General features: G+C 46.7%; 2 protein-coding genes across 3 annotated transcripts in view; one reads left to right on the plus strand and one right to left on the minus strand.

Moving 5' to 3' along the window:
* The window catches only part of ANXA5 (annexin A5), a 145,223-nt gene extending 132,049 nt beyond the window's left edge, over positions 1-13,174 (minus strand). The window contains exon 1 of the mRNA XM_033938395.1: positions 13,119-13,174. The gene's annotated coding sequence lies outside the window, so the exon portion shown is untranslated. The remainder of the gene's footprint in view (positions 1-13,118) is intronic.
* Positions 13,175-13,292: 118 nt separating this feature from the next.
* The window catches only part of EXOSC9 (exosome component 9), a 73,617-nt gene continuing 60,081 nt past the window's right edge, over positions 13,293-26,828 (plus strand). For both annotated transcript variants that reach the window (XM_033938350.1, XM_033938340.1), the window contains exons 1-2: positions 13,293-13,506; positions 22,151-22,245. In XM_033938350.1, coding sequence (XP_033794241.1) covers positions 13,441-13,506; positions 22,151-22,245 — 161 coding nt within the window. In that variant the 5' untranslated portion in view covers positions 13,293-13,440. The remainder of the gene's footprint in view (positions 13,507-22,150; positions 22,246-26,828) is intronic.

Consider the following 26,828-nt stretch of genomic DNA (forward strand, 5'->3'; position numbering starts at 1 on the left):
TCCAGCTACGTGACTATCTACCTCTCTCAAGATCGAGTCTCCCACCACAATAGCAGACTTCCCTTTCCTCAGCAACCTCTTCTGTCTCAGGTCCGTGTCCTCGGTGTAGTGCAGTGTCTCTCCTTCGGGGTCCCGGTCTCCTCCTCTTGCGTGGTTCCTCCGCTAGGTCCTTCCCCGGTGTCACCTTGTGGATCCTGGGTCTCGTCTGCCGACATCCGTCCGTGCAGCTGCTGTTCCTGTTCCTCCACCTTCCTTCTATAGGCCTCCTCAATGAATTTCTCGAGGTCCCTCACCTGATCCACAGTGGGGCCTGCTCCGTCTGTGTCCTCGGTTGACCAGCTCGTCTCCTCTGTGTTGCGCAGTCCCTCTAGTCCCTCCAGTTCCTGGACCCTGACCCTCAATCTGCTGACCTCCATCCTCAGGCTTTCCAGTTCCTGACACCGACTGCATATGTACTCCCGCCTTCCCAAGGGGAGGTAGTCATACATATTACACTCTGTGCAGTATACCGGAAAGTACCTCTGGGATCCTGGGTCCTCCATCGCTCTCTTGAAGTGCTGGTGTGCTCCTGCTGTGGGTAAGAGAGAGAGAAGAGAGTAAAGAAAGTGAATTACTTGGCGTTCCTGGCTCCCTCGCAAGGCATACAATGGTTCTGCCAAGAAACCCAAAATGATGTGAACGGTGACATCAGGGAAGCTGGTGGTGAATTAAGAACAACAGTTTTCAGCGTGAACTGAGCCCTTAGCAGAAATAATAATAATAATAATATTAATAATCCCTTAGCATGTGAAATCTGAACCAGTCTCACAGTTGCTAAAAGCAGTGCAGAAGGGGTTCTGTGGATTTATTGATTAAATTAATGGAGTCTGGAAAAAAGATATGAGTGCTTTGGGTTTTTCACATTTAGAAGGCATTAGTAATGCTTTGTGAAATCCTGCATTCCAGGGGAGAGGTACTTCCGTCCAAAGCAGGGGCCAGAGTGCAAGCACAGTATAATCAGTAGGATGCCTGCTGGGTCCTTTTTAAATCTGCTTTCCCCAGCTCTTCACCAACTGAATTTTTCTCTTATTAATAGGGGAGTCGAAAAGACAAATCAGACTACATGATACCATCACAACTGGTTTGCAGTAATTCCCTGTCCACTGGTTAAAGCAAAAAGACTTTGTATCAGATCCAACTAATTCAAAATACAGAACTATAGTATGACAGTTAGAGGGTACAAGTAGTGTGATCATATCCAGTGGTGTAGGAAGGAGGTATGGAATGTGGAACGCCCTGGCTGCTGTCATCTCTCCTGTCCGCCCACCTACCTCTTCAAAACTCTGCGGGTGCGATTAGCTCTGCCTCTGACCAGGAAGTGAAATCAGAGGGAAAGCCGAGGCTGACGTGAGCAGGAGGTAGAAGATGCTGCTCGCTACTGGTGAAGATTTCAAGGGCTATTGAGGGGAGTGGTGCCTTCTTCCCTCGCTATGTCACTGATCACATCACACCCTTCTGGCAAAAACGTACACTGGCTACCAGTACCTTACTAGGCCAGTCCTCTCCACACCTTTGAAGCCTCCAAGATCCTCCCCAAAGGTCCTTCTCAGAAGCAGCCCCCACATTCTGGAACTTACTCCCAGAGGGGCTACGTCTAATTCAAGTGTATCAACAGTAGATTTTCAGAAAGCTTTTGACAAAGTTCCTCACGAGAGGCTCCTGAGAAAATTAAAGTGTCATGGGATAGGTGGCAAAGTTCAGTTGTGGATTAGGAATTGGTTATCGGATAGAAAATAGAGGGTAGGGTTAAATGGTCATTTTTCTCAATGAAGGAGAGTAAACAGTAGAGTGCCGTAGGGGTCTGTACTGGGACTGGTGCTATTTAACTTATTTATAAATGATCTGGTAATTAGAACGACAAGTGAGGTGATTAAATTTGTAGATGACACTAAACTGTTCTAAATTGTTAAAATGCTTGCAGATGTGAAAAATTGCAGGCAGACCTTAGGAAATTGGAAGACTGGGCATCCAAGTGGCAGATGAAATTTAATGTGGACAAATGCAAAGTGATACACATTGGGAATAATAACTGAATCGCAGTTACCGGATGTTAGGGACCAACTTGGGGGTTAACGCCTAAGAAAAGGATCTGGGTAACATTGTAGACAATACGATGAAACCTTCCGCCCAATGTGTGGCAGTGGCCAAAAAAGCAAACAGGATGCTAGGAATTATTAAAAAAAGGGATGGTTAATAAGACTAAGAATGTTATAATGCCCCTGTATTGCTCCATGGTGCGACCTTATCTAGAGTATTGCATTCAGTTCTGGTCTCCTTATCTCAAGAAAGATATAACGGCGCTAGAAAAGGTTCAAAGAAGAGCGACCAAGATGGTAAAGGGGATGGAACTCCTCTCGTTAGGGCTCTTCAGCTTGGAAAAGAGACGGCTGAGGGGAGATAGGATTGAAGTCTACAAAATCCCGAGTGGAGTAGAACGGTACTGGTGGATCGATTTTTCACTCCATCAAAAATGATAAAGACTAGAGGACACTCAATTAAATTACAGGGAAATACTTTTAAACCTATAGGAGGAAATATTTTTTCACTCGGAGAATAGTTAAACTCTGAAATGCTTTGCCAGAGGATGTGGTAAGAGCAGATAGCATAGCTGGTTTTAAGAAAGGTTTGGACAATTTCCTGGATCTCCCCTGGAACCCTTTTAAAAAATCGGCGTAACATTGGCCACCCTCCAATCTTCAGGTACTACAGACGATTTTAGCGACAGGTTACAGATTACTAACAGCAGGACACTGTTCAAGCACATCGGGGTGGTTGCCTCTGTGTTATTCTTTAATGCTGTCTCTGTTGAGTAGTGGAAGTCTCCATTTTCAGGCAGCCACATGGCTCGAGAGAGCATTATTCACCCATCAAGTTTTCCACTTTTAATGCTGCTAGTCTCTAAGTTTTGTTAGTTTCTGAAGTCAACATTAGAGAATGACACGGGGACAAATTTGTCCCCGTCCCCGCAGTAACTCAATTTCCCCATCCCTGTCCCATTCCTGTAAGCTCTGCCTTAACTGCACAAGCCTCGAACACTTATGATTTTAAAGTGTTTGAGGCTTGTGCAAATGAGGTTGGATCTTGCAGGAATGGGGCAGGAACAGGAAAAGAAGTCGCTGGGATTGGACAGGAAAATGAGTTCCTGAAGGGACGGGGAAAAATGTGTCCCATGTCATTCTCTAGTCCAGTGATTCCCAACCCTGTCCTGGAGGAACACCAGGCCAATCGGGTTTTCAGGCTAGCCCTAATGAATATGCATGAGAGAGATTTGCATATGATGGAAGTGATAGGCATGCAAATTTGCTTCATGCATATTCATTAGGGCTAGCCTGAAAACCCAATTGGCCTGGTGTTCCTCCAGGACAGGGTTGGGAACCACTGCTCTAGTCAAGAGAAGCTTCGTCAACAGGAAACCTGAAGTCTTGATGCCATTGTACAGAGCCATGGTGAGACCTCATCTGGAGTACTGTGTGCAATTCTGGAGGCCACATTACCGTAAGGATGTGCTCAGAATTGAGTCGGTTCAGCGGATGGCCACCAGGATGGTCTCGGGGCTAAAGGGTCTCCCGTACGAGGAAAGACTGAGCAAATTGCAGCTCTACACTCTTGAAGAGCGTAGGGAGAGGGGAGACATGATTGAGACATTTAAGTACATCACGGGACGGGTCGAGGTGGAAGAGGATATCTTCCTTCTCAGGGGACCCTCGACCACAAGAGGACATCCGCTCAAACTCAGGGGAGGGAAGTTTCGTGGAGATGCAAGGAAGTACTTCTTCACGGAGAGAGTGATCGAGCATTGGAACAAGCTTCCAGTGCAGGTGGTCGAGGCACGCAGCATCCCAGACTTCAAGAACAAATGGGATACCCATGTGGGATCCCTACGGGGTCATGCCAAGGGATAGGGTCACTAGGACTTGAATGAGCGGGTCAGTAGAGTGACAGTATAATTACAATTATACTTAAGGGGTCAGAAGACTTAAGGGGGTGGGTAAATAGTGTGGACAGACTTGATGGGCTATATGGCCCTTATCTGCCGTCATCTTTCTATGTTTCTAGTCAACATTATCCTCAACAAGTGTTGAATACAATCTCAGCTACTCCAACCCATGAGATGCACTGGTAGAGCGCTGGACTGTTTGCAGCAGGCAAAATTATTTTAAAGCAACTGAACTGTAAGTTTATTTTCTTTGAGTTCTGTATTAAAGAACACTGCTTAAGGAAAGCGTCCAGTCTGATAATGTTCTAGAAACACAGTGGTAATGAGTTTAATAAGCTCACTAGGATCCTCTGGGAGAGTGAGTGACAGTGAAAACTTATGATGGACCACAACTATTCAAGATATTTTAATAAATGGGTATCAGACATCTGTGGAAGTAATGCACTGACTATAATAAGCACTAAACCAGTCAGAGGATGCATTCTTAATTCTTTCAGAGATTTTATCACACTGTGGAAGCTGCACTGCTTAGAAATAAAAGAAACCATTGCTCTGTGTGGTTTAATATTAACACAGGTGGAGAGAGGACTCTCTTTGTTCAGATGGGAAATTATGTCAAGGAATTGTCTGGATAGGAACATCTGGAAGAAGTGGGAAAGCAACGGGCAAAATAGAAAGCAGCTTTTGTAAGGGCAACAAACCGTTTTATAAGGAAAGTAAGTAAGAGGAAAAGAAGGTTGCTTTGGTTCCCCAGGGGTCTGTGCTGGGACCGCTGCTTTTTAACATTTTTATCAATGATGTAGAGAGGGGGAATAACTAGTGAGATAATTACATTTGCTGATGGCACAAAGTTGTTAAGAGGATTATGAAAAATTGCAAGAGGACCTTGTGAGACTGGAAGACTGGGTGTCAAAATGGCAGGTGACGTTTAATGTGAGCAAATGGAACGGCTAAAGCAGCTAGGACTCTTCAGCTTGACTCCCAATATCATCCCAAATAATCTTCAAATCATCATGTATCCCACACCAGATCCTATACGTAAGCTCAGCAGCCCCTCTCATCCAATTATTCTCTAATGCTTGGATGACATAAAAAATAATCCTTAACAGAGTCCAACTAAACCTACCATCCACAAAATACCTCCACTACAAACAAATTTTCCACTCTATGCTAATCTATCTGGGTGTAAAAATATGGAATGACCTACCAGAAGCTATCAGGAAAGAGACAAACTACACTACATTCAGAAAAAACCTTAAGACTCACCTTTTTGACAACTAACTATCTCAGTTTCTGTATAGTCCCTCCTCTTATCTCTCCATGTCTTCTTCCCCTCCTTTTTGATCTGTCGCCTTGAGCCTGTATAGGTATGTGCGACTCACAAATGGAAGATTAGATTAGATTAGAATGGCTCAGGGGTGATATGATATAAAATACTGAGGTCTATAAAATACTGAGAGGAGTGGAAAAGGTAAAAGTGAATTTGTTGCCAGAAAATATGGTGAAATCAGTTAGCTTTGTGGGGTTTAAAAAAGGTTTAGCTAATTTCCTAAAAGAGAAGTCCATAAGCCATTATTGAGATGGCTTAGGGAAATCCTAGGATAAGCAGCATAGAATCTGTTTTAATAATAATAATAACTTTATTCTTGTATACCGCAATACCATGGAAGTTCAATGCGGTTAACAAAAAGAAGAGACTGTACATTTACAGCGATCTTACATACTTGGCAATGATAAAGCATATAATATGAAAGCCTGGCAAGACGGGACATTTAGATAAAACAGAGATTGATTATGAGAGGCCATATAGTGGCTTGGCAAGGTAGGCAAAGTCAGAGAGTTTGGAGGCATATCGAGGTCAGGGAGGGGGGCAAGGAAGGAGGGAGGGGAGAGTTAGCGGAATTTGTCAAAGAGGTAGGTTTTTAGTGACTTCCTGAACATTTGGTAGGGCGGAGAGTTGGAGATGAGGGCGGTTAGGCAATTGTTCCATTTGCCCGCTTGGAGTGCTAGGGTCCTATCAAGGAATCTCTTGTAGAGGCAGCCTTTTAGGGAGGGAAAGGTGAACAGGTAGGCGTTTCGTGTGCGAGAGGGGCCTGCTATTACAAGGTAAATTGGGGAAGAGCCTGTTAAAGTTTTGAAGCAGAGGCAGGCGAACTTAAAGATGATCCTTGCCTCTACTGGAAGCCAGTGGAGTTTGGTGTAGTAGGGGCTAACATGGTCGTATTTTGAGGTCGTAAATGAGGTGAACGGCCGCATTTTGTACTATTCTAAGACGTTTGATGGTATTTTTATAGGATCCCAGGTAAATGATGTTGCAGTAGTCTAGTATGCTTAATACCAGAGATTGAACCAGTAATCGGAAGGCTAGGTGGTCGAAGTAACGTTCGATGGTGCGCAGTTTCCAGAGGGTGCAGAAGCATTTTTTCACCTGGGTGCTGGTGTGGTCATCGAAGGTCAGGGTGCGGTCCAGGATGACTCCGAGAATTTTTATGGTGGGGTGGATAGGGTAATCCAGACCATTCAATTTGAGGGAAGTGTTTGTTAATTTATGGTTGGGACTCACTAGGAAAATTTTTGTTTTTTCAGTGTTCAATTTTAATTTGAATTGTGAGGTCCATAGTTCTAACTTGGTGAGGATAGAAGAGGTGAGTTGTTCCATTTCTTGAGTGAGTGATCTAACTTGGGATCTAACTAGGCACTTGGGACCTGGGTTGGCCACTGTTGGAAACAGGATACTGTACTTGATGGACCTTAGGTATGTTCCAGTATGGTGATTCTTATGTTCTCAAATGTAGTAGCTGAGGTGGGAGTAAAAGAGGCTAGCTTTCATAAAGTAGAAAAGATCACAGGAGGAGAAAACCAAGCAGAAATATGTGGAAAAGCTAAGAGAGGCTGGTCAAGTAGTCAGGAAAGCAAATGGAAGAAAAAATAGCCAACATGGTAAATAAGGGTGACAAGAATTTTTAAAATATATCAGTGATAGGAAGACGTGCAAAAGTGGTATTGTGAGACTCAAAGGTGAAGGGGAGAAATATGTAGAAGCTGATAAATATAAGGCTGATTGCTTAATAAATATTTCTGTTCTATGTTCACAGCTGGAACAGTGGAAGTGGGACAGCAGAAGAGAAATGCAAATAGGGTTGGAGGTGTGGTAGACCTTGATCGATTTTTAGAGGACTGTGTTTGTGAAGGTGGACAAAGTGATGGAGCCAGATGGTGTTCATCTGAGGGAGGTCAAGAACAATTAGAAACATAGAAACATAGAAGATGACGGCAGAAAAGGGCTACAGCCCATCAAGTCTGCCCACTCTTCTTACCCACCCCCTGTCTATGCCCTAATGACCCAATTTCCTTATCTTGACCCTCGTAGGGATCCCACATGGGTATCCCATTTATTCTTAAAGTCTGGCATGCTGTCTGCCTTGATCACCTGCACTGGAAGCTTGTTCCAATGATCAACCACTCTCTCTGTGAAGAAATACTTTCTGGTGTCGCCATGAAATTTTCCGCCCCTGAGTTTGAGCGGGTGCCCTCTTGTGGCCGAGGGTCCTTTGAGAAAGAAAATATCATCTTCCACTTCGACACGTCCCGTGAGGTACTTAAATGTACTTAAATTCCCGTGAGGTACTTAAATTCATCGCAGTTGTTTCATTGTGGCCAGTTCAGTGTGACTAGTTCAGCATGGCTGTTTCAGTGTGTTTTAAAACTGTTTGTCCTCTAAATTGTTGTTTTTTTAAATTGTTCATCGCTTAGAATGTTTGTATAGGCGATTCATTAAATGGTAATAAAACTTGAAACTCATGAATCAGTCTATGAAACGTTGCACAATGAACATGCTTAACCCCCCCAATAAAATAGGTTGCCCTCCCCCTCTCCTCAAAGATCATATCCCCTCTTGGAATAGGATGATTCAGCATTTAGGGGGGGTGATGTCCCCCACCCCTCCAAAAATTCTTCCCTTCCCCTCTCCTCCCAGATTGCATGAAACGTTCCATTCCACACTGCCATTTTCATTGCATGCTGGGCTGCCTTAAGTCGTGTCTGACTGCCAGACTGCGCCTCAGTGAGGAAGAGAAGGCAGAGGCTGAGAGGAAGCGATGGCAGCATTGTGTTAGAGGTCTGTGGCTTGTGCACAAAACGGAGGATCTCCCTAGTGGGCCTCAACCACTGCTATCTGGCAGCGTGAGGAGCGCTTAACCTGAGGCAGGGGCTGCCGCTTTCCTTATTCTGGGCAGCGCAGCTGCTGGAATGGGACGATTCAACGCAGCATTTTACTATGGCTGCGATGAAACGGCTCTGATAAATGATCTCATTCCGGTCTGAGGGTGCTGAAGGAACTTAGGGAAGTTCTGGGGGCTCCACTGACTGACTTTTTCAATGCGTCTCTAGAGTCGGGAGTGGTACCGGAGGCCTGGAGAAGGGCAGATGCGGTCCCTGTCCACAAAAATGGGCATAAGGAAGAAGTAGGGAATTACAGTCTGGCAAGTCTGACTTCTGTGGTAAGCAAATTAATGGAAACACTTTTAAATCAGAGAATGGTCGTTTCTGGATTTACTAGCGGTAGGTCTTGTCAGGCAAATCTGATCAAATCTGCCTCGATCACCTGCACTGGAAGCTTGTTGATCATTGGAAGAAGCTTCCAGTTCAGGTGATGGAGGCAGACAGCGTGCCAGACTTTAAGAAGAAATGGGATACCCATGTGGGATCCCTACGAGGGTCATTAGGGCATAGACAGGGGGTGGGTAAGCAGAGTGGGCAGACTTGATGGGCTGGAGCCCTTTTCTGCCGTCATCTTCTATGTTTCTATGTTTCTATGATGGGTCATTTGGCCTTTATCTGCCATCATGTTTCTATGTTTCTATAATCAGAAAGTTCTATGACATCACAATGCAGGTGTAAAGAGCCTTAGCCTATAGGAAGAGGAGATGCAAATGTTAAGAGCCTTAGCCAATAGGGAGAGGAGGAGAGAGTGGCTGCTGCAGACACCAGAAAGTATTTCTTCACAGAGAGAGTGGTTGATCATTGGAACAAGCTTCCAGTGCAGGTGATCGAGGCAGACAGCGTGCCAGACTTTAAGAATAAATGGGATACCCATGTGGGATTCCTACGAGGGTCAAGATAAGGAAATTGGGTCATTAGGGCATAGACAGGGGGTGGGTAAGCAGAGTGGGCAGACTTGATGGGCTGTAGCCCTTTTCTGCCGTCATCTTCTATGTTTCTATGATGGGTCATTTGGCCTTTATCTGCCATCATGTTTCTATGTTTCTATAATCAGAAAGTTCTATGACATCACAATGCAGGTGTAAAGAGCCTTAGCCTATAGGAAGAGGAGATGCAAATGTTAAGAGCCTTAGCCAATAGGGAGAGGAGGAGAGAGTGGCTGCTGCAGACACCAGAAAGTATTTCTTCACAGAGAGAGTGGTTGATCATTGGAACAAGCTTCCAGTGCAGGTGATCGAGGCAGACAGCGTGCCAGACTTTAAGAATAAATGGGATACCCATGTGGGATCCCTACGAGGGTCAAGATGAGGAGATTGGGTCATTAGGGCATAGACAGGGGGTGGGTAAGCAGAGTGGGAAGACTTGATGGGCTGTAGCCCTTTCCTGCCGTCATCTTCTATGTTTCTATGATGGGTCATTTGGCCTTTATCTGCCATCATGTTTCTATGTTTCTATAATCAGAAAGTTCTATGACATCACAATGCAGGTGTAAAGAGCCTTAGCCTATAGGAAGAGGAGATGCAAATGTTAAGAGCCTTAGCCAATAGGGAGAGGAGGAGAGAGTGGCTGCTGCAGACACCAGAAAGTATTTCTTCACAGAGAGAGTGGTTGATCATTGGAACAAGCTTCCAGTGCAGGTGATGGAGGCAGACAGCGTGCCAGACTTTAGGAATAAATGGGACACCCATGTGGGATCCCTACGAGGGTCAAGATAAGGAAATTGGGTCATTAGGGCATAGACAGGGGGTGGGTAAGCAGAGTGGGCAGACTTGATGGGCTGGAGCCCTTTTCTGCCGTCATCTTCTATGTTTCTATGATGGGTCATTTGGCCTTTATCTGCCATCATGTTTCTATGTTTCTATAATCAGAAAGTTCTATGACATCACAATGCAGGTGTAAAGAGCCTTAGCCTATAGGAAGAGGAGATGCAAATGTTAAGAGCCTTAGCCAATAGGGAGAGGAGGAGAGAGTGGCTGCTGCAGACACCAGAAAGTATTTCTTCACAGAGAGAGTGGTTGATCATTGGAACAAGCTTCCAGTGCAGGTGATCGAGGCAGACAGCGTGCCAGACTTTAAGAATAAATGGGACACCCATGTGGGATCCCTACGAGGGTCAAGATAAGGAAATTGGGTCATTAGGGCATAGACAGGGGGTGGGTAAGCAGAGTGGGCAGACTTGATGGGCTGTAGCCCTTTTCTGCCGTCATCTTCTATGTTTCTATGATGGGTCATTTGGCCTTTATCTGCCATCATGTTTCTATAATCAGAAAGTTCTATGACATCACAATGCAGGTGTAAAGAGCCTTAGCCTATAGGAAGAGGAGATGCAAATGTTAAGAGCCTTAGCCAATAGGGAGAGGAGGAGAGAGTGGCTGCTGCAGACACCAGAAAGTATTTCTTCACAGAGAGAGTGGTTGATCATTGGAACAAGCTTCCAGTGCAGGTGATCGAGGCAGACAGCGTGCCAGACTTTAAGAAGAAATGGGATACCCATGTGGGATCCCTACGAGGGTCAAGATAAGGAAATTGGGTCATTAGGGCATAGACAGGGGGTGGGTAAGCAGAGTGGGCAGACTTGATGGGCTGTAGCCCTTTTCTGCCGTCATCTTCTATGTTTCTATGATGGGTCATTTGGCCTTTATCTGCCATCATGTTTCTATGTTTCTATAATCAGAAAGTTCTATGACATCACAATGCAGGTGTAAAGAGCCTTAGCCTATAGGAAGAGGAGATGCAAATGTTAAGAGCCTTAGCCAATAGGGAGAGGAGGAGAGAGTGGCTGCTGCAGACACCAGAAAGTATTTCTTCACAGAGAGAGTGGTTGATCATTGGAACAAGCTTCCAGTGCAGGTGATGGAGGCAGACAGCGTGCCAGACTTTAGGAATAAATGGGACACCCATGTGGGATCCCTACGAGGGTCAAGATAAGGAAATTGGGTCATTAGGGCATAGACAGGGGGTGGGTAAGCAGAGTGGGCAGACTTGATGGGCTGGAGCCCTTTTCTGCCGTCATCTTCTATGTTTCTATGATGGGTCATTTGGCCTTTATCTGCCATCATGTTTCTATAATCAGAAAGTTCTATGACATCACAATGCAGGTGTAAAGAGCCTTAGCCTATAGGAAGAGGAGATGCAAATGTTAAGAGCCTTAGCCAATAGGGAGAGGAGGAGAGAGTGGCTGCTGCAGACACCAGAAAGTATTTCTTCACAGAGAGAGTGGTTGATCATTGGAACAAGCTTCCAGTGCAGGTGATCGAGGCAGACAGCGTGCCAGACTTTAAGAAGAAATGGGATACCCATGTGGGATCCCTACGAGGGTCAAGATCAGGAAATTGGGTCATTAGGGCATAGACAGGGGGTGGGTAAGCAGAGTGGGCAGACTTGATGGGCAGGGGCCCTTTTCTGCCGTCATCTTCTATGTTTCTATGATGGGTCATTTGGCCTTTATCTGCCATCATGTTTCTATGTTTCTATAATCAGAAAGTTCTATGACATCACAATGCAGGTGTAAAGAGCCTTAGCCTATAGGAAGAGGAGATGCAAATGTTAAGAGCCTTAGCCAATAGGGAGAGGAGGAGAGAGTGGCTGCTGCAGACACCAGAAAGTATTTCTTCACAGAGAGAGTGGTTGATCATTGGAACAAGCTTCCAGTGCAGGTGATGGAGGCAGACAGCGTGCCAGACTTTAGGAATAAATGGGACACCCATGTGGGATCCCTACGAGGGTCAAGATAAGGAAATTGGGTCATTAGGGCATAGACAGGGGGTGGGTAAGCAGAGTGGGCAGACTTGATGGGCTGGAGCCCTTTTCTGCCGTCATCTTCTATGTTTCTATGATGGGTCATTTGGCCTTTATCTGCCATCATGTTTCTATAATCAGAAAGTTCTATGACATCACAATGCAGGTGTAAAGAGCCTTAGCCTATAGGAAGAGGAGATGCAAATGTTAAGAGCCTTAGCCAATAGGGAGAGGAGGAGAGAGTGGCTGCTGCAGACACCAGAAAGTATTTCTTCACAGAGAGAGTGGTTGATCATTGGAACAAGCTTCCAGTGCAGGTGATGGAGGCAGACAGCGTGCCAGACTTTAGGAATAAATGGGACACCCATGTGGGATCCCTACGAGGGTCAAGATAAGGAAATTGGGTCATTAGGGCATAGACAGGGGGTGGGTAAGCAGAGTGGGCAGACTTGATAGGCTGGAGCCCTTTTCTGCCGTCATCTTCTATGTTTCTATGATGGGTCATTTGGCCTTTATCTGCCATCATGTTTCTATAATCAGAAAGTTCTATGACATCACAATGCAGGTGTAAAGAGCCTTAGCCTATAGGAAGAGGAGATGCAAATGTTAAGAGCCTTAGCCAATAGGGAGAGGAGGAGAGAGTGGCTGCTGCAGACACCAGAAAGTATTTCTTCACAGAGAGAGTGGTTGATCATTGGAACAAGCTTCCAGTGCAGGTGATCGAGGCAGACAGCGTGCCAGACTTTAAGAAGAAATGGGATACCCATGTGGGATCCCTACGAGGGTCAAGATAAGGAAATTGGGTCATTAGGGCATAGACAGGGGGTGGGTAAGCAGAGTGGGCAGACTTGATGGGCTGGAGCCCTTTTCTGCCGTCATCTTCTAGGTTTCAATTTCTTTGACTGGGTGGCCAGAGATGTGGTGTATTTAGATTTTCGCAAAGCCTTTGACAGTTTTCCACCCAGACGTCTGATAAATAAACGGAGTGCCCTCGGGATGGGTCACAGGGCCGGTTGAGTGGAGACAAGAGGGCTGTGGTCAAAGGCGGTCGCTCTGAGGAAAGGGACGTCGCCAGTGCTGGGCTTCAAGGTCATAAGCGATCGGGTCTAGATGCCGCGGGGGCTTCTGGGTGGCTTTCCCAGGTTTCCTTTATCGGGAGCAGATTCCCGCGCTTCCGAGTTACCCATTCCAGGAGAGAGGCCAGTCCTGCTTTTCAACCCCTTGACGTGAACCCGGCTTTCTGGTCGAGCCTCAGCTTTTTCAACGTCCTTTCCGGTCGGCTTCGTCATCTGAGAAAAAGGGGCTGTGACGGGGTAGATTCCGGGACTACAAATCCCACAGTGCAACGGGACGGGCGTCCCGCACTTTCTGCTCCTCGGTGTGCCGAGCCGCTCTATTATGACGCGGGGGGAGGAGGAGGAGGTATGAGCGACGCGCGCACAGAGGCAGCGGACGGGGGCCCGCGAGGGTCAAACTAGTGCCGAGGCGCCGACCGGGACTGGGCCATGCGCGAGCCGCCGCTGTCCAACTGCGAGAAGAGCTTCCTCCTGAAAGCCATCCAGGAGGGGAAGGTGAGAAGGACCCCAACCCCTCGCCCCCCCCCCACAGCCGCCGGATCCCCATCCCGAAGAGCCCCGGCACGCGCTCCACTACCCGAGAGCGCCCCCTGCCTGGCAATCTTCCCCCCTCCCCCCCCCCACGAGGTAGAAAACCGGTGTTCTTCTCTGTTATGTGGTAACATTTGAAACGTGTCTCGTGCCAGCGAGGGTGAGCTGAGACCTAAGAGGGAGAAGACAAAGGGGGAGGGGGGTGAAGAGGCTACAAAAATATCCCCCAAGCTGTTTGCAAAAAAACTTGGTCTCTGAGTAAAACCGCCTGCTGGGTCCTGCCAAGATTTCTAGCCCACTTAGGTGACATAAGGAGCTCCCCAGGGGCCCCTCAAAAACACTCCAAAACCAAAACTTCTTAGAATCTGTTGATAAGCCGACAGCAAATACAAGTGGCAAAAAGCACAAGCGCTTGCACTTTCACCCTTAGAAGCTGCAATTGGTGCAGAAATTACAGCCAAAATGACCAGGTGTTCCTCAAGCGGCCCCTGAGATCACCAGACGTTACTGTTTGTGGTTTTAAACGGTGACAAAACCAAAACTTCTAAGAATCTGTTTATAAGCCGACTGCAAATACAAGTGGAAAAAGCACAAGCGCTTGCACTTTCACCCTTAGAAGTTGCAATTGGTGCAGAAATTACACCCAAAATGACCAGGTGTTCCTCAAGCGGCCCCTGAGATCACCAGACGTTACTGTTTGTGGTTTTAAACGGTGACAAAACCAAAACTTCTAAGAATCTGTTTATAAGCCGACTGCAAATACAAGTGGAAAAAGCACAAGCGCTTGCACTTTCACCCTTAGAAGCTGCAATTGGTGCAGAAATTACACCCAAAATGACCAGGTGTTCCTCAAGCGGCCCCTGAGATCACCAGATGTTACTGTTTCTGGTTTTAAACGGTGACAAAAAACAAAACTTCTAAGAATCTGTTTATAAGCCGACAGCAAATACATGTGGCAAAAAGCACAAGCGCTTGCACTTTCACCCTTAGAAGCTGCAATTGGTGCAGAAATTACAGCCAAAATGACCAGGTGTTCCTCAAGCGACCCCTGAGATCACCGGACGTTACTGTTTGTGGTTTTAAACGGTGACAAAACCAAAACTTCTTAGAATCTATTTATAAGCCGACAGCAAATACATGTGGCAAAAAGCACAAGCGCTTGCACTTTCACCCTTAGAAGCTGCAATTGGTGCAGAAATTACACCCAAAATGACCAGGTGTTCCTCAAGCGGCCCCTGAGATCACCAGACGTTACTGTTTGTGGTTTTAAACGGTGACAAAACCAAAACTTCTAAGAATCTGTTTATAAGCCGACTGCAAATACAAGTGGAAAAAGCACAAGCGCTTGCACTTTCACCCTTAGAAGCTGCAATTGGTGCAGAAATTACACCCAAAATGACCAGGTGTTCCTCAAGCGGCCCCTGAGATCACCAGACGTTACTGTTTCTGGTTTTAAACGGTGACAAAAAACAAAACTTCTAAGAATCTGTTTATAAGCCGACAGCAAATACATGTGGCAAAAAGCACAAGTGCTTGCACTTTCACCCTTAGAAGCTGCAATTGGTGCAGAAATTACAGCCAAAATGACCAGGTGTTCCTCAAGCGACCCCTGAGATCACCGGACGTTACTGTTTGTGGTTTTAAACGGTGACAAAACCAAAACTTCTTAGAATCTATTTATAAGCCGACAGCAAATACATGTGGCAAAAAGCACAAGCGCTTGCACTTTCACCCTTAGAAGCTGCAATTGGTGCAGAAATTACAGCCAAAATGACCAGGTGTTCCTCAAGCGACCCCTGAGATCACCGGACGTTACTGTTTGTGGTTTTAAACGGTGACAAAACCAAAACTTCTTAGAATCTATTTATAAGTCGACAGCAAATACATGTGGCAAAAAGCACAAGCGCTTGCACTTTCACCCTTAGAAGCTGCAATTGGTGCAGAAATTACAGCCAAAGTGACCAGGTGTTCCTCAAGCGACCCCTGAGATCACCGGACGTTACTGTTTGTGGTTTTAAACGGTGACAAAACCAAAACTTCTTAGAATCTGTTTATAAGCCGACAGCAAATACATGTGGCAAAAAGCACAAGCGCTTGCACTTTCACCCTTAGAAGCTGCAATTGGTGCAGAAATTACTGCCAAAATGACCAGGTGTTCCTCAAGCGGCCCCTGAGATCACCAGACGTTACTGTTTGTGGTTTTAAACGGTGACAAAACCAAAACTTCTAAGAATCTGTTTATAAGCCGACTGCAAATACAAGTGGAAAAAGCACAAGCGCTTGCACTTTCACCCTTAGAAGCTGCAATTGGTGCAGAAATTACACCCAAAATGACCAGGTGTTCCTCAAGCGGCCCCTGAGATCACCAGACGTTACTGTTTCTGGTTTTAAACGGTGACAAAAAACAAAACTTCTAAGAATCTGTTTATAAGCCGACAGCAAATACATGTGGCAAAAAGCACAAGCGCTTGCACTTTCACCCTTAGAAGCTGCAATTGGTGCAGAAATTACAGCCAAAATGACCAGGTGTTCCTCAAGCGACCCCTGAGATCACCGGACGTTACTGTTTGTGGTTTTAAACGGTGACAAAACCAAAACTTCTTAGAATCTATTTATAAGCCGACAGCAAATACATGTGGCAAAAAGCACAAGCGCTTGCACTTTCACCCTTAGAAGCTGCAATTGGTGCAGAAATTACAGCCAAAATGACCAGGTGTTCCTCAAGCGACCCCTGAGATCACCGGACGTTACTGTTTGTGGTTTTAAACGGTGACAAAACCAAAACTTCTTAGAATCTATTTATAAGTCGACAGCAAATACATGTGGCAAAAAGCACAAGCGCTTGCACTTTCACCCTTAGAAGCTGCAATTGGTGCAGAAATTACAGCCAAAGTGACCAGGTGTTCCTCAAGCGACCCCTGAGATCACCGGACGTTACTGTTTGTGGTTTTAAACGGTGACAAAACCAAAACTTCTTAGAATCTGTTTATAAGCCGACAGCAAATACATGTGGCAAAAAGCACAAGCGCTTGCACTTTCACCCTTAGAAGCTGCAATTGGTGCAGAAATTACTGCCAAAATGACCAGGTGTTCCTCAAGCGGCCCCTGAGATCACCAGACGTTACTGTTTGTGGTTTTAAACGGTGACAAAACCAAAACTTCTTAGAATCTGTTTATAAGCCGACAGCAAATACAAGTGGCAAAAAGCACAAGCGCTTGCACTTTAAGCTGCAATTGGTGCAGAAATTACAGCCAACATGACCAGATGTTCCTCAAGCGGCCCCTGAGATCACCAGACGTTACTGTTTGTGGTTTTAAACGGTGACAAAACCAAAACTTCTTAGAATCTGTATATAAGACGACAGCAAATACAAGTGGCAAAAAGCACAAGCGCTTGCACTTTCACCCTTAGAAGCTGCAATTGGTGCAGAAATTACAGCCAACATGACCAGGTGTTCCTCAAGCGGCCCCTGAGATCACCAGACGTTACTGTTTGTGGTTTTAAACGGTGACAAAACCAAAACTTCTTAGAATCTGTATATAAGACGACAGCAAATACAAGTGGCAAAAAGCACAAGCGCTTGCACTTTCACCCTTAGAAGCTGCAATTGGTGCAGAAATTACAGCCAAAATGACCAGGTGTTCCTCAAGCGGCCCCTGAGATCACCAGACGTTACTGTTTGTGGTTTTAAACGGTGACAAAACCAAAACTTCTTAGAATCTGTTTATAAGACGACAGCAAATACAAGTGGCAAAAAGCACAAGTGCTTGCACTTTCACCCTTAGAAGCTGCAGTTGGTGCAGAAATTACAGCCAACATGACCAGGTGTTCCTCAAGCGGCCCCTGAGATCACCAGACGTTACTGTTTGTGGTTTTAAACGGTGACAAAACCAAAACTTCTTAGAATCTGTATATAAGACGACAGCAAATACAAGTGGCAAAAAGCACAAGCGCTTGCACTTTCACGCTTAGAAGCTGCAATTGGTGCAGAAATTACAGCCAACATGACCAGGTGTTCCTCAAGCGGCCCCTGTGATCACCAGACGTTACTGTTTGTGGTTTTAAACGGTGACAAAACCAAAACTTCTTAGAATCTGTATATAAGACGACAGCAAATACAAGTGGCAAAAAGCACAAGCGCTTGCACTTTCACCCTTAGAAGCTGCAATTGGTGCAGAAATTACTGCCAAAATGACCAGGTGTTCCTCAAGCGGCCCCTGAGATCACCAGACGTTACTGTTTGTGGTTTTAAACGGTGACAAAACCAAAACTTCTTAGAATCTGTATATAAGACGACAGCAAATACAAGTGGCAAAAAGCACAAGCGCTTGCACTTTCACCCTTAGAAGCTGCAATTGGTGCAGAAATTACAGCCAAAATGACCAGGTGTTCCTCAAGCGGCCCCTGAGATCACCAGACGTTACTGTTTGTGGTTTTAAACGGTGACAAAACCAAAACTTCTAAGAATCTGTTTATAAGCCGACTGCAAATACAAGTGGAAAAAGCACAAGCGCTTGCACTTTCACCCTTAGAAGTTGCAATTGGTGCAGAAATTACACCCAAAATGACCAGGTGTTCCTCAAGCGGCCCCTGAGATCACCAGACGTTACTGTTTGTGGTTTTAAACGGTGACAAAACCAAAACTTCTAAGAATCTGTTTATAAGCCGACTGCAAATACAAGTGGAAAAAGCACAAGCGCTTGCACTTTCACCCTTAGAAGCTGCAATTGGTGCAGAAATTACACCCAAAATGACCAGGTGTTCCTCAAGCGGCCCCTGAGATCACCAGATGTTACTGTTTCTGGTTTTAAACGGTGACAAAAAACAAAACTTCTAAGAATCTGTTTATAAGCCGACAGCAAATACATGTGGCAAAAAGCACAAGCGCTTGCACTTTCACCCTTAGAAGCTGCAATTGGTGCAGAAATTACAGCCAAAATGACCAGGTGTTCCTCAAGCGACCCCTGAGATCACCGGACGTTACTGTTTGTGGTTTTAAACGGTGACAAAACCAAAACTTCTTAGAATCTATTTATAAGCCGACAGCAAATACATGTGGCAAAAAGCACAAGCGCTTGCACTTTCACCCTTAGAAGCTGCAATTGGTGCAGAAATTACACCCAAAATGACCAGGTGTTCCTCAAGCGGCCCCTGAGATCACCAGACGTTACTGTTTGTGGTTTTAAACGGTGACAAAACCAAAACTTCTAAGAATCTGTTTATAAGCCGACTGCAAATACAAGTGGAAAAAGCACAAGCGCTTGCACTTTCACCCTTAGAAGCTGCAATTGGTGCAGAAATTACACCCAAAATGACCAGGTGTTCCTCAAGCGGCCCCTGAGATCACCAGACGTTACTGTTTCTGGTTTTAAACGGTGACAAAAAACAAAACTTCTAAGAATCTGTTTATAAGCCGACAGCAAATACATGTGGCAAAAAGCACAAGCGCTTGCACTTTCACCCTTAGAAGCTGCAATTGGTGCAGAAATTACAGCCAAAATGACCAGGTGTTCCTCAAGCGACCCCTGAGATCACCGGACGTTACTGTTTGTGGTTTTAAACGGTGACAAAACCAAAACTTCTTAGAATCTATTTATAAGCCGACAGCAAATACATGTGGCAAAAAGCACAAGCGCTTGCACTTTCACCCTTAGAAGCTGCAATTGGTGCAGAAATTACAGCCAAAATGACCAGGTGTTCCTCAAGCGACCCCTGAGATCACCGGACGTTACTGTTTGTGGTTTTAAACGGTGACAAAACCAAAACTTCTTAGAATCTATTTATAAGTCGACAGCAAATACATGTGGCAAAAAGCACAAGCGCTTGCACTTTCACCCTTAGAAGCTGCAATTGGTGCAGAAATTACAGCCAAAGTGACCAGGTGTTCCTCAAGCGACCCCTGAGATCACCGGACGTTACTGTTTGTGGTTTTAAACGGTGACAAAACCAAAACTTCTTAGAATCTGTTTATAAGCCGACAGCAAATACATGTGGCAAAAAGCACAAGCGCTTGCACTTTCACCCTTAGAAGCTGCAATTGGTGCAGAAATTACTGCCAAAATGACCAGGTGTTCCTCAAGCGGCCCCTGAGATCACCAGACGTTACTGTTTGTGGTTTTAAACGGTGACAAAACCAAAACTTCTTAGAATCTGTTTATAAGCCGACAGCAAATACAAGTGGCAAAAAGCACAAGCGCTTGCACTTTAAGCTGCAATTGGTGCAGAAATTACAGCCAACATGACCAGATGTTCCTCAAGCGGCCCCTGAGATCACCAGACGTTACTGTTTGTGGTTTTAAACGGTGACAAAACCAAAACTTCTTAGAATCTGTATATAAGACGACAGCAAATACAAGTGGCAAAAAGCACAAGCGCTTGCACTTTCACCCTTAGAAGCTGCAATTGGTGCAGAAATTACAGCCAACATGACCAGGTGTTCCTCAAGCGGCCCCTGAGATCACCAGACGTTACTGTTTGTGGTTTTAAACGGTGACAAAACCAAAACTTCTTAGAATCTGTTTATAAGCCGACAGCAAATACAAGTGGCAAAAAGCACAAGCGCTTGCACTTTCACCCTTAGAAGCTGCAATTGGTGCAGAAATTACAGCCAAAATGACCAGGTGTTCCTCAAGCGGCCCCTGAGATCACCAGACGTTACTGTTTGTGGTTTTAAACGGTGACAAAACCAAAACTTCTTAGAATCTGTATATAAGACGACAGCAAATACAAGTGGCAAAAAGCACAAGTGCTTGCACTTTCACCCTTAGAAGCTGCAGTTGGTGCAGAAATTACAGCCAACATGACCAAGTGTTCCTCAAGCGGCCCCTGAGATCACCGGACGTTACTGTTTGTGGTTTTAAACGGTGACAAAACCAAAACTTCTTAGAATCTGTATATAAGACGACAGCAAATACAAGTGGCAAAAAGCACAAGCGCTTGCACTTTCACCCTTAGAAGCTGCAGTTGGTGCAGAAATTACAGCCAACATGACCAGGTGTTCCTCAAGCGACCCCTGAGATCACCGGACGTTACTGTTTGTGACGTGAAAGACAGAGTGTATGAATCTCCGCTACTCTCAATTATGGATGATCTTCAGGAACGTGATCACACCGGATATGCTTCGGAGAGTTTGGTCCGAGCTGGATTGACGCATCAATTTTTGCTGAGTAACATAGATCAACAGATACCATATGAAAGTTTGAGTTGATGAAACTGTAGCCTCAAAGGTGAAAGAATATGCCAATAAATTTTGGTTTTGTAACCATTTAAAATCACAGAGTGTTTTTGTGGGCACCCTGTATAATAATCTCACTAACAATATCAGAATTTACATCAACATGTGCCCCTACTCTGGGAAACTGCAGCCCACCATGTGGCTTCCCTCTTGTCTCTAAGCAGAGCATCCACGTGGTGACCTATCCTGTGATGGTTTCTAGGGACACTGAGACCCCAAATTCCAGAGGTCATATTTCTCAAAATTCACCACACACCAAATACAGAAAAAGCTGGGGTGGCCAGTCAGCAACAGACACAGGGCTAATGAGCTCAACAGTTTATTAGAATAATCAGCAAACAATGGACAGGGAAAAGACACAGAACTCAAACATAGGCCTGTGCAGATGAGGACAGAGCTTGCAGGGATAGGACAGGGACAGAACTTGTGGGTAGAGAATGACACGGACAAGTTTGTGCTCGTTCTTTCAGGAACTCAATTTCCCTGTCCCGTCTCCATGAGTTTTGTCACTATCCCTATCAGCTCTGTTTTAACCACACAAGCCTGCACAAGTGTTTGAGGCTTGTGCAGATGAGGAAGGAGTTTACAGAAATGGGGCAGGGACGGAACAGGAAAATGAGTTCCCACAGTGACAGGGAAAAGTTTGTCCCGTGTCATTCTCTACTTGGACAGCGATGAAGATTGATCCCACAGGGATGGGGATAAATTTGTCCCTGTCTCTTTTTCTACTAGCTAGTTAGGGAATGGCTGGTTAGAGTGCCACTGATTATCAGTGGCTAGCAAGTTCAGTGGGAGTCTTTACTGTCTGGTTAAAGCCCTTTTGGCATTCATCCAAGTCTTAGTAATGTCTCGGAGCTAGAAGGGAAGATGCATGCAAGTCTGCATTCTTCAGAGTGTCATCTCCCTCACCTCAAATCTCTCTTCTCGGGGCTTTACTGGTTACAGCAAGCTCTCATGCCATATGGCTTAACAAGTTTTGTACTTCTACACAGATCTCTCTCTTTAACTTTTTTTTTTTTTTTATCTTACCAATTTATGAGCCTGTTTCATGAGGACAAGTTAACTTTAGCAGTCCTGGTTGATATAAAGGAGGTTCTCCTTTCTGCCAGTATTTGGAGAACATTGCAGAGGTTACAAGGCCATTAGTATGGCCTTTGTTTGGAAGGGGAGGAGGATCTCCCCCTATGGAACATAAGAGTCATGGGGAAAAGAACAAATATCATTGCACATTTCTCCACAGTGTATATTTATATTCTCCAAGCAAAGACTGGTGTTATTTGGGTCAAGAATTGCGTGGAGGAAAGGAAAAATGTGTCTGCTTCCATTTCTCGGAAGAGAGGCTGAATATAACTTGTGAATCTTTCACCTTCTAGCGTCTAGATGGACGAGAAACTTATGACTACCGCAATGTCAAAATCTCCTTTGGAACGGACTATGGCTGCTGTATTGTGGAGCTTGGCAAAACCAGGTATTTTTCTGGATTTTGGTGTTGAAATAGTTCTTTAATTATTCTTTGTATAAAACACTCCACGGTGCAAGGCAATGCTGTGAAAGACAGGCTGTTGGGTTGCTGCATTCTTGCTTTCTGGGTTCCACAGGCAAGCTGTGCAGTGGTTTGGTCACACCTCAGCCCCTGCTTCTATGTCCAAGACATGGTCGGTTGTTAACCCTCCCACACACAAACACACACTCTTTGCCCATAACACAACTGTTGCTTAGGGAGAGGTATGGCTAGTAGGAAAAAGGAGGTATTGATGCCCATGTATAAGACTCTGGTGAGACCTCATTTAGAATATTGTGTACAATTCTAGGGGCCACACCTTCAAAAAGATATAAAAAAGATGGAATTGGTCCAGAGGAAGGCTACTAAAATGGTATGTGGTCTTCGTCATAAGGCATATGGAGACAGACTTAAAAGATCTCAATCTGTATACTTTGGAGGAAAGGCGGGAGAAGGGAGATATGAAAGAGACGTTTAAATACCTACATAATATAAATGTGCATGAGTTCAGTCTCTTTCATTTGAAAGGAAGTTCTGGAATGAGAGGTCATAGGATGAAGTTAAGAGGTGATATGCTCAGGAGTAATCTGAGGAAATACTTTTTTACGGAAAGGGTGGTAGATGCGTGGAACAGTCTCTCGAAAGAGGTGGTGGAGACAGAGACTATGTCTGAATTCAAAAGGGCCTGGGATCTCTCGGAGAGAGAAAGAGATAATGGTTACTGCAGATGGGCAGACTAGATGGGCCATTTGGCCTTTATCTGCCATCATGTTTCTTTGTTCTTGTTCGACTTTTCCACTATACTACATCAGTGCTGTGCCATAACCCTAAATGTAGTTTCTTTAGCACTCTCCAGACCAGTAGAGGTTAATCTTTACAAATGGGTATATATCCAATCATGACCAGCAGGTGGAGACTGAAAACAAAACTGTGGGTCAGTATATAATATAGAAACATAGAAATAGACGGCAGATAAGGGCCACGGCCCATCAAGTCTGCCCACTCCAATGACCCTCCCTATCTATCTTTGCGGATAGATCCCACATGTTTGTCCCTTCTCTATTTACCTCAGTCTTCTTTCAGTCTCCAGCAGGTGTTGAGTGATCTGTACCCATCTCCCTTGGTAGGGCTGTTGGAATTTGTTTAGGGGGTTTCTAGTCCCTGTTTTTGGCCGGATGGAGCTTGGGCGGGCCCTGTTTGGGGGTCCGTCCGACCTCGGGGGTGTCAAACCCGGCGGGTCTCGAGCGGGGTCCCTCCCCCCACTTCCTCCACCTCCCCACATTTTTTTAGAGGAGCCTCAGCAGTAAGCCTTGCCCCCTAAATCAAGCAAGGCATATTGCTTAGAGAGCCTGTGGAGACTGTTCTGTAAAAATAAATAAATAAAAATCCTGAGGTAGTGCCGGTCTGAAGGGTTGCTTCCCTGTCAGTTTCCTGTTTTTTACAGTATTTTTTTCATCTAACTGGCACTTTGTTTCTAGCTAGGTCACGTATGGAGCAATTGTGCCCTTCTCCGGGGGAGTGGGACACAATTAGGTCCAGCCGCGAGGCACTCGCGGCCGGACTGAACTCGGTAGTTTGGCCCGGTGATGTGGTGGAGCTCCGTCGGCAGCGGCTGCAGGCGCCCAGAGCTCCCCGCCGATGGTGCCTCGCGAGTCGGCTGGGAGCAGTGGGGAAGCCCGGTCTTCCCCAACCGCCCACGAAGGGATTCCCCGAAGGATTCCCTCTCAGCTGATTTTTTGACAGCTGATGCCGACTTGCCTGTTTTAGCAGCTGGGACTGTTCAGGCTTCTCAGCCACTACAGGCTATGGAGGGAGCATTTTTGGCGGGAAAGTCGCCATTTTCACAATCTGGCCCCTCCATTTTGTCTTCCACCTCAGGTGACCTTCCCCCTGTATTGGAAAAACAGGGGCAGGTTTCTGCTGGGTCCCCTGCTGTGGCAGGGAGTCCCTTGGGACCCTCAGGGGTTTTTTCCCCTGATTTCTTTTTTTCTTTGTGCAGAGCCTATTTTCAGGCGGCTGGGGGTCCCGGATGCGCCCAGGGGGTTTCGGGGAGTGGGGTTTCCTCCGCGCTCCCTGCGGCTTTGCCTCTCTCGTCTGTTGTGGCGTCCCCTCCTCCTCTTCCCTTGTCCGAGCGTCCGCGGGTGTCTTGGGATGAGTATTTATGGTCTGAGGAGCATGTCAGTTTGGATGAGGACCTGGACCCTTTTGAGGATTTCCAGGACCTTCTCGAGGGGACGCCCGCTGGTGGCGGGTTGTCGGGTTTCCCGTCCTCCGGCGAAGAGGCGTCCGTGGGGCGCCTTTTTCAGAGAGATGAGCTACCGGACCTGATTCAACAGGTTTCTTCGGTGTTGCGTTTTGAGGATGCGCCGCCGGAGACTCCGCGTGTGGGGGACCCTCTGCTTCGGGGGATCCGTACCGTTTCCTGCTCTTTTCCCATGCATCAGGATATTCGGGATATTGTACTGGAACAGTGGAAAACGCCGGAGGCGCCGTTTCGTTTGGCGCGCATCATGGCTCGTTTGTATCCCATCCCAGAGGGGGATCGGGCTACTTTAACATCGCCAGTCGTAGACGCGGTGGTCTCGGCGATTTCTAAGTGGCATACCGTGCCTGTTGAGGGCGGTTCTGCCTTGCGGGACTCCGAGGAGCGCAAGTTGGAGAACATTCTTAAGCAAAATTTTCAGGTCTCTGCCTTTGGGGTCCAGGCGGCTATTTGTGGGGGGCTGGTGGCTCGCGCCGTGTTTCGGTGGGCTGAGCGTGTCCTGGATCGGGAGTCTGATGACTGGTCTTTGGTGGATCAGGAGTTGGCGAAGAGTGAGATGGCTGCCTCATTCCTCTCAGATGCTCTTTATGACTTGGTACGGATCTCGGCTAAGTCTATGGTCTTTGGCGTGGCCGCGCGGCGTATTTTGTGGCTGCGCGCTTGGTCGGCGGATGCTGCGTCCAAAGCTAAGCTTACTAAATTTCCCTTCCGGAGGTCTTTTTTGTTTGGGGAGGAATTAGATAAGTTGCTTCAGACTCTGACGGACTCAAAGGTGCCCCGTCTGCCTGAGGACCGTGCCCGCCCTGCTTCTTGGGGTGGCACTGCCCAGGGGCGTTTGCGGGAGTTTCGCAAGTATCGCCCTGGGCGTGGGGCTGCTTCTTTCCCGGCTCCAGGGTTTTCCCGGGGTCAGTTCTTCCAGCGCATGCAGCCCGTCGGGGGGCCTGTCGGGGGGCAGGGAATCCCTCCGCCGGTTCCCCCGCTCCCATCTTCTGGACCTCTCGGCCTCTCACATAGCCGGGGTAGAAAATGTTCAGGAGGACTTCCTCAGTCGTCACTTCTTGAATCCAGGAGAGTGGTGTCTCGGCTCCGTGGCGTTTCAGTTGATAGTGCAGGCTTGGGGGCAGCCCCTGATGGACCTGATGGCCACGAGTGGCAACGCCAAAGTGCCCCGCTTCTTCAGTCGTCGCAGGGACAGTCTGGCCGAGGGTCTGGATGCTCTGGTCCAACCGTGGCCAACGGAGGGGCTGTTGTATGTGTTCCCTCCTTGGCCATTAGTGGGCAGAGTACTTCTTCGCATTGTTCATCATCCGGGTCTGGTGGTTCTGGTGGCTCCGGATTGCCCTCGACGTCCGTGGTATGCGGATCTGGTGAAGCATCTGGTGGCGGATCCTCTTCCTCTGCCTCTCTTGGACGATCTTCTGACGCAGGGTCCCATTCCCATGTTCGACCCGTCTCTCTTCTGTCTTACGGCTTGGCTCTTGAAAGGGGTCGCCTTAGTAAGAAGGGATATTCAGATAAGGTGATCTCTACGCTCTTGGGGTCCCGGAGACTTTCTACCTCTCGGGCTTATGTGCGGGTTTGGCGTCTCTTTGAGGGGTGGTGCCGGGCGCGGGGAGTGGTCTCTTTTCGCGCTTACCTGCCTACCATTCTAGAGTTCTTGCAGGATGGCCTGGATAGAGGCCTGGCTTGGTCTTCTCTCCGGGTTCAACTTGCGGCCCTGTCGGTTTTTCGAGGGTTGGTGACAGGTCAGTGTTTGTCGGCCATTCCTGATGTGATTCGCTTTTTGCGGGCGGCCAAGTTGCTCAGGCCTCCCCTACGGCTCTCTGTTCCCTCTTGGGATCTCAATCTGGTTCTCTCTGTTTTGGTGCGCCCGCCTTTCGAGCCATTGGATGGCTGTTCTTTGAAGGACCTTACTCTGAAGGCGGTCTTTTTGGTGGCCATTACTTCCGCTAGGCGTGATTCTGAGCTACAGGCTTTCTCTTGTAGGGCTCCCTTCTTGGAGTTTTCTAGGGAGCGGGTTGTCTTGTGGCCTGTTCCTTCCTTGCTGCCGAAAGTAGTTTCTCCTTTTCATGTCAATCAATCGGTGGTCCTCCCAGTCTTGGGTAGTTGGGAGGGCTCTTCTGAGCAACGGCAGCTGCGCAAGTTGGATGTCGGTCGGGTCCTTCGCTCTTATGTGCAGCGGACCCAGGAAGTCCGGAAATCCGATCATCTCTTTGTCCTTCTGGCGGGTCCTCGTCGGGGGGCTGGCGCTTCTAAGGCTACTATTGCGCGCTGGATCAAGGAGACG

Source organism: Geotrypetes seraphini, chromosome 1 (genome assembly GCF_902459505.1).
Source record: "Geotrypetes seraphini chromosome 1, aGeoSer1.1, whole genome shotgun sequence".
Lineage (NCBI taxonomy): Eukaryota > Metazoa > Chordata > Amphibia > Gymnophiona > Dermophiidae > Geotrypetes > Geotrypetes seraphini.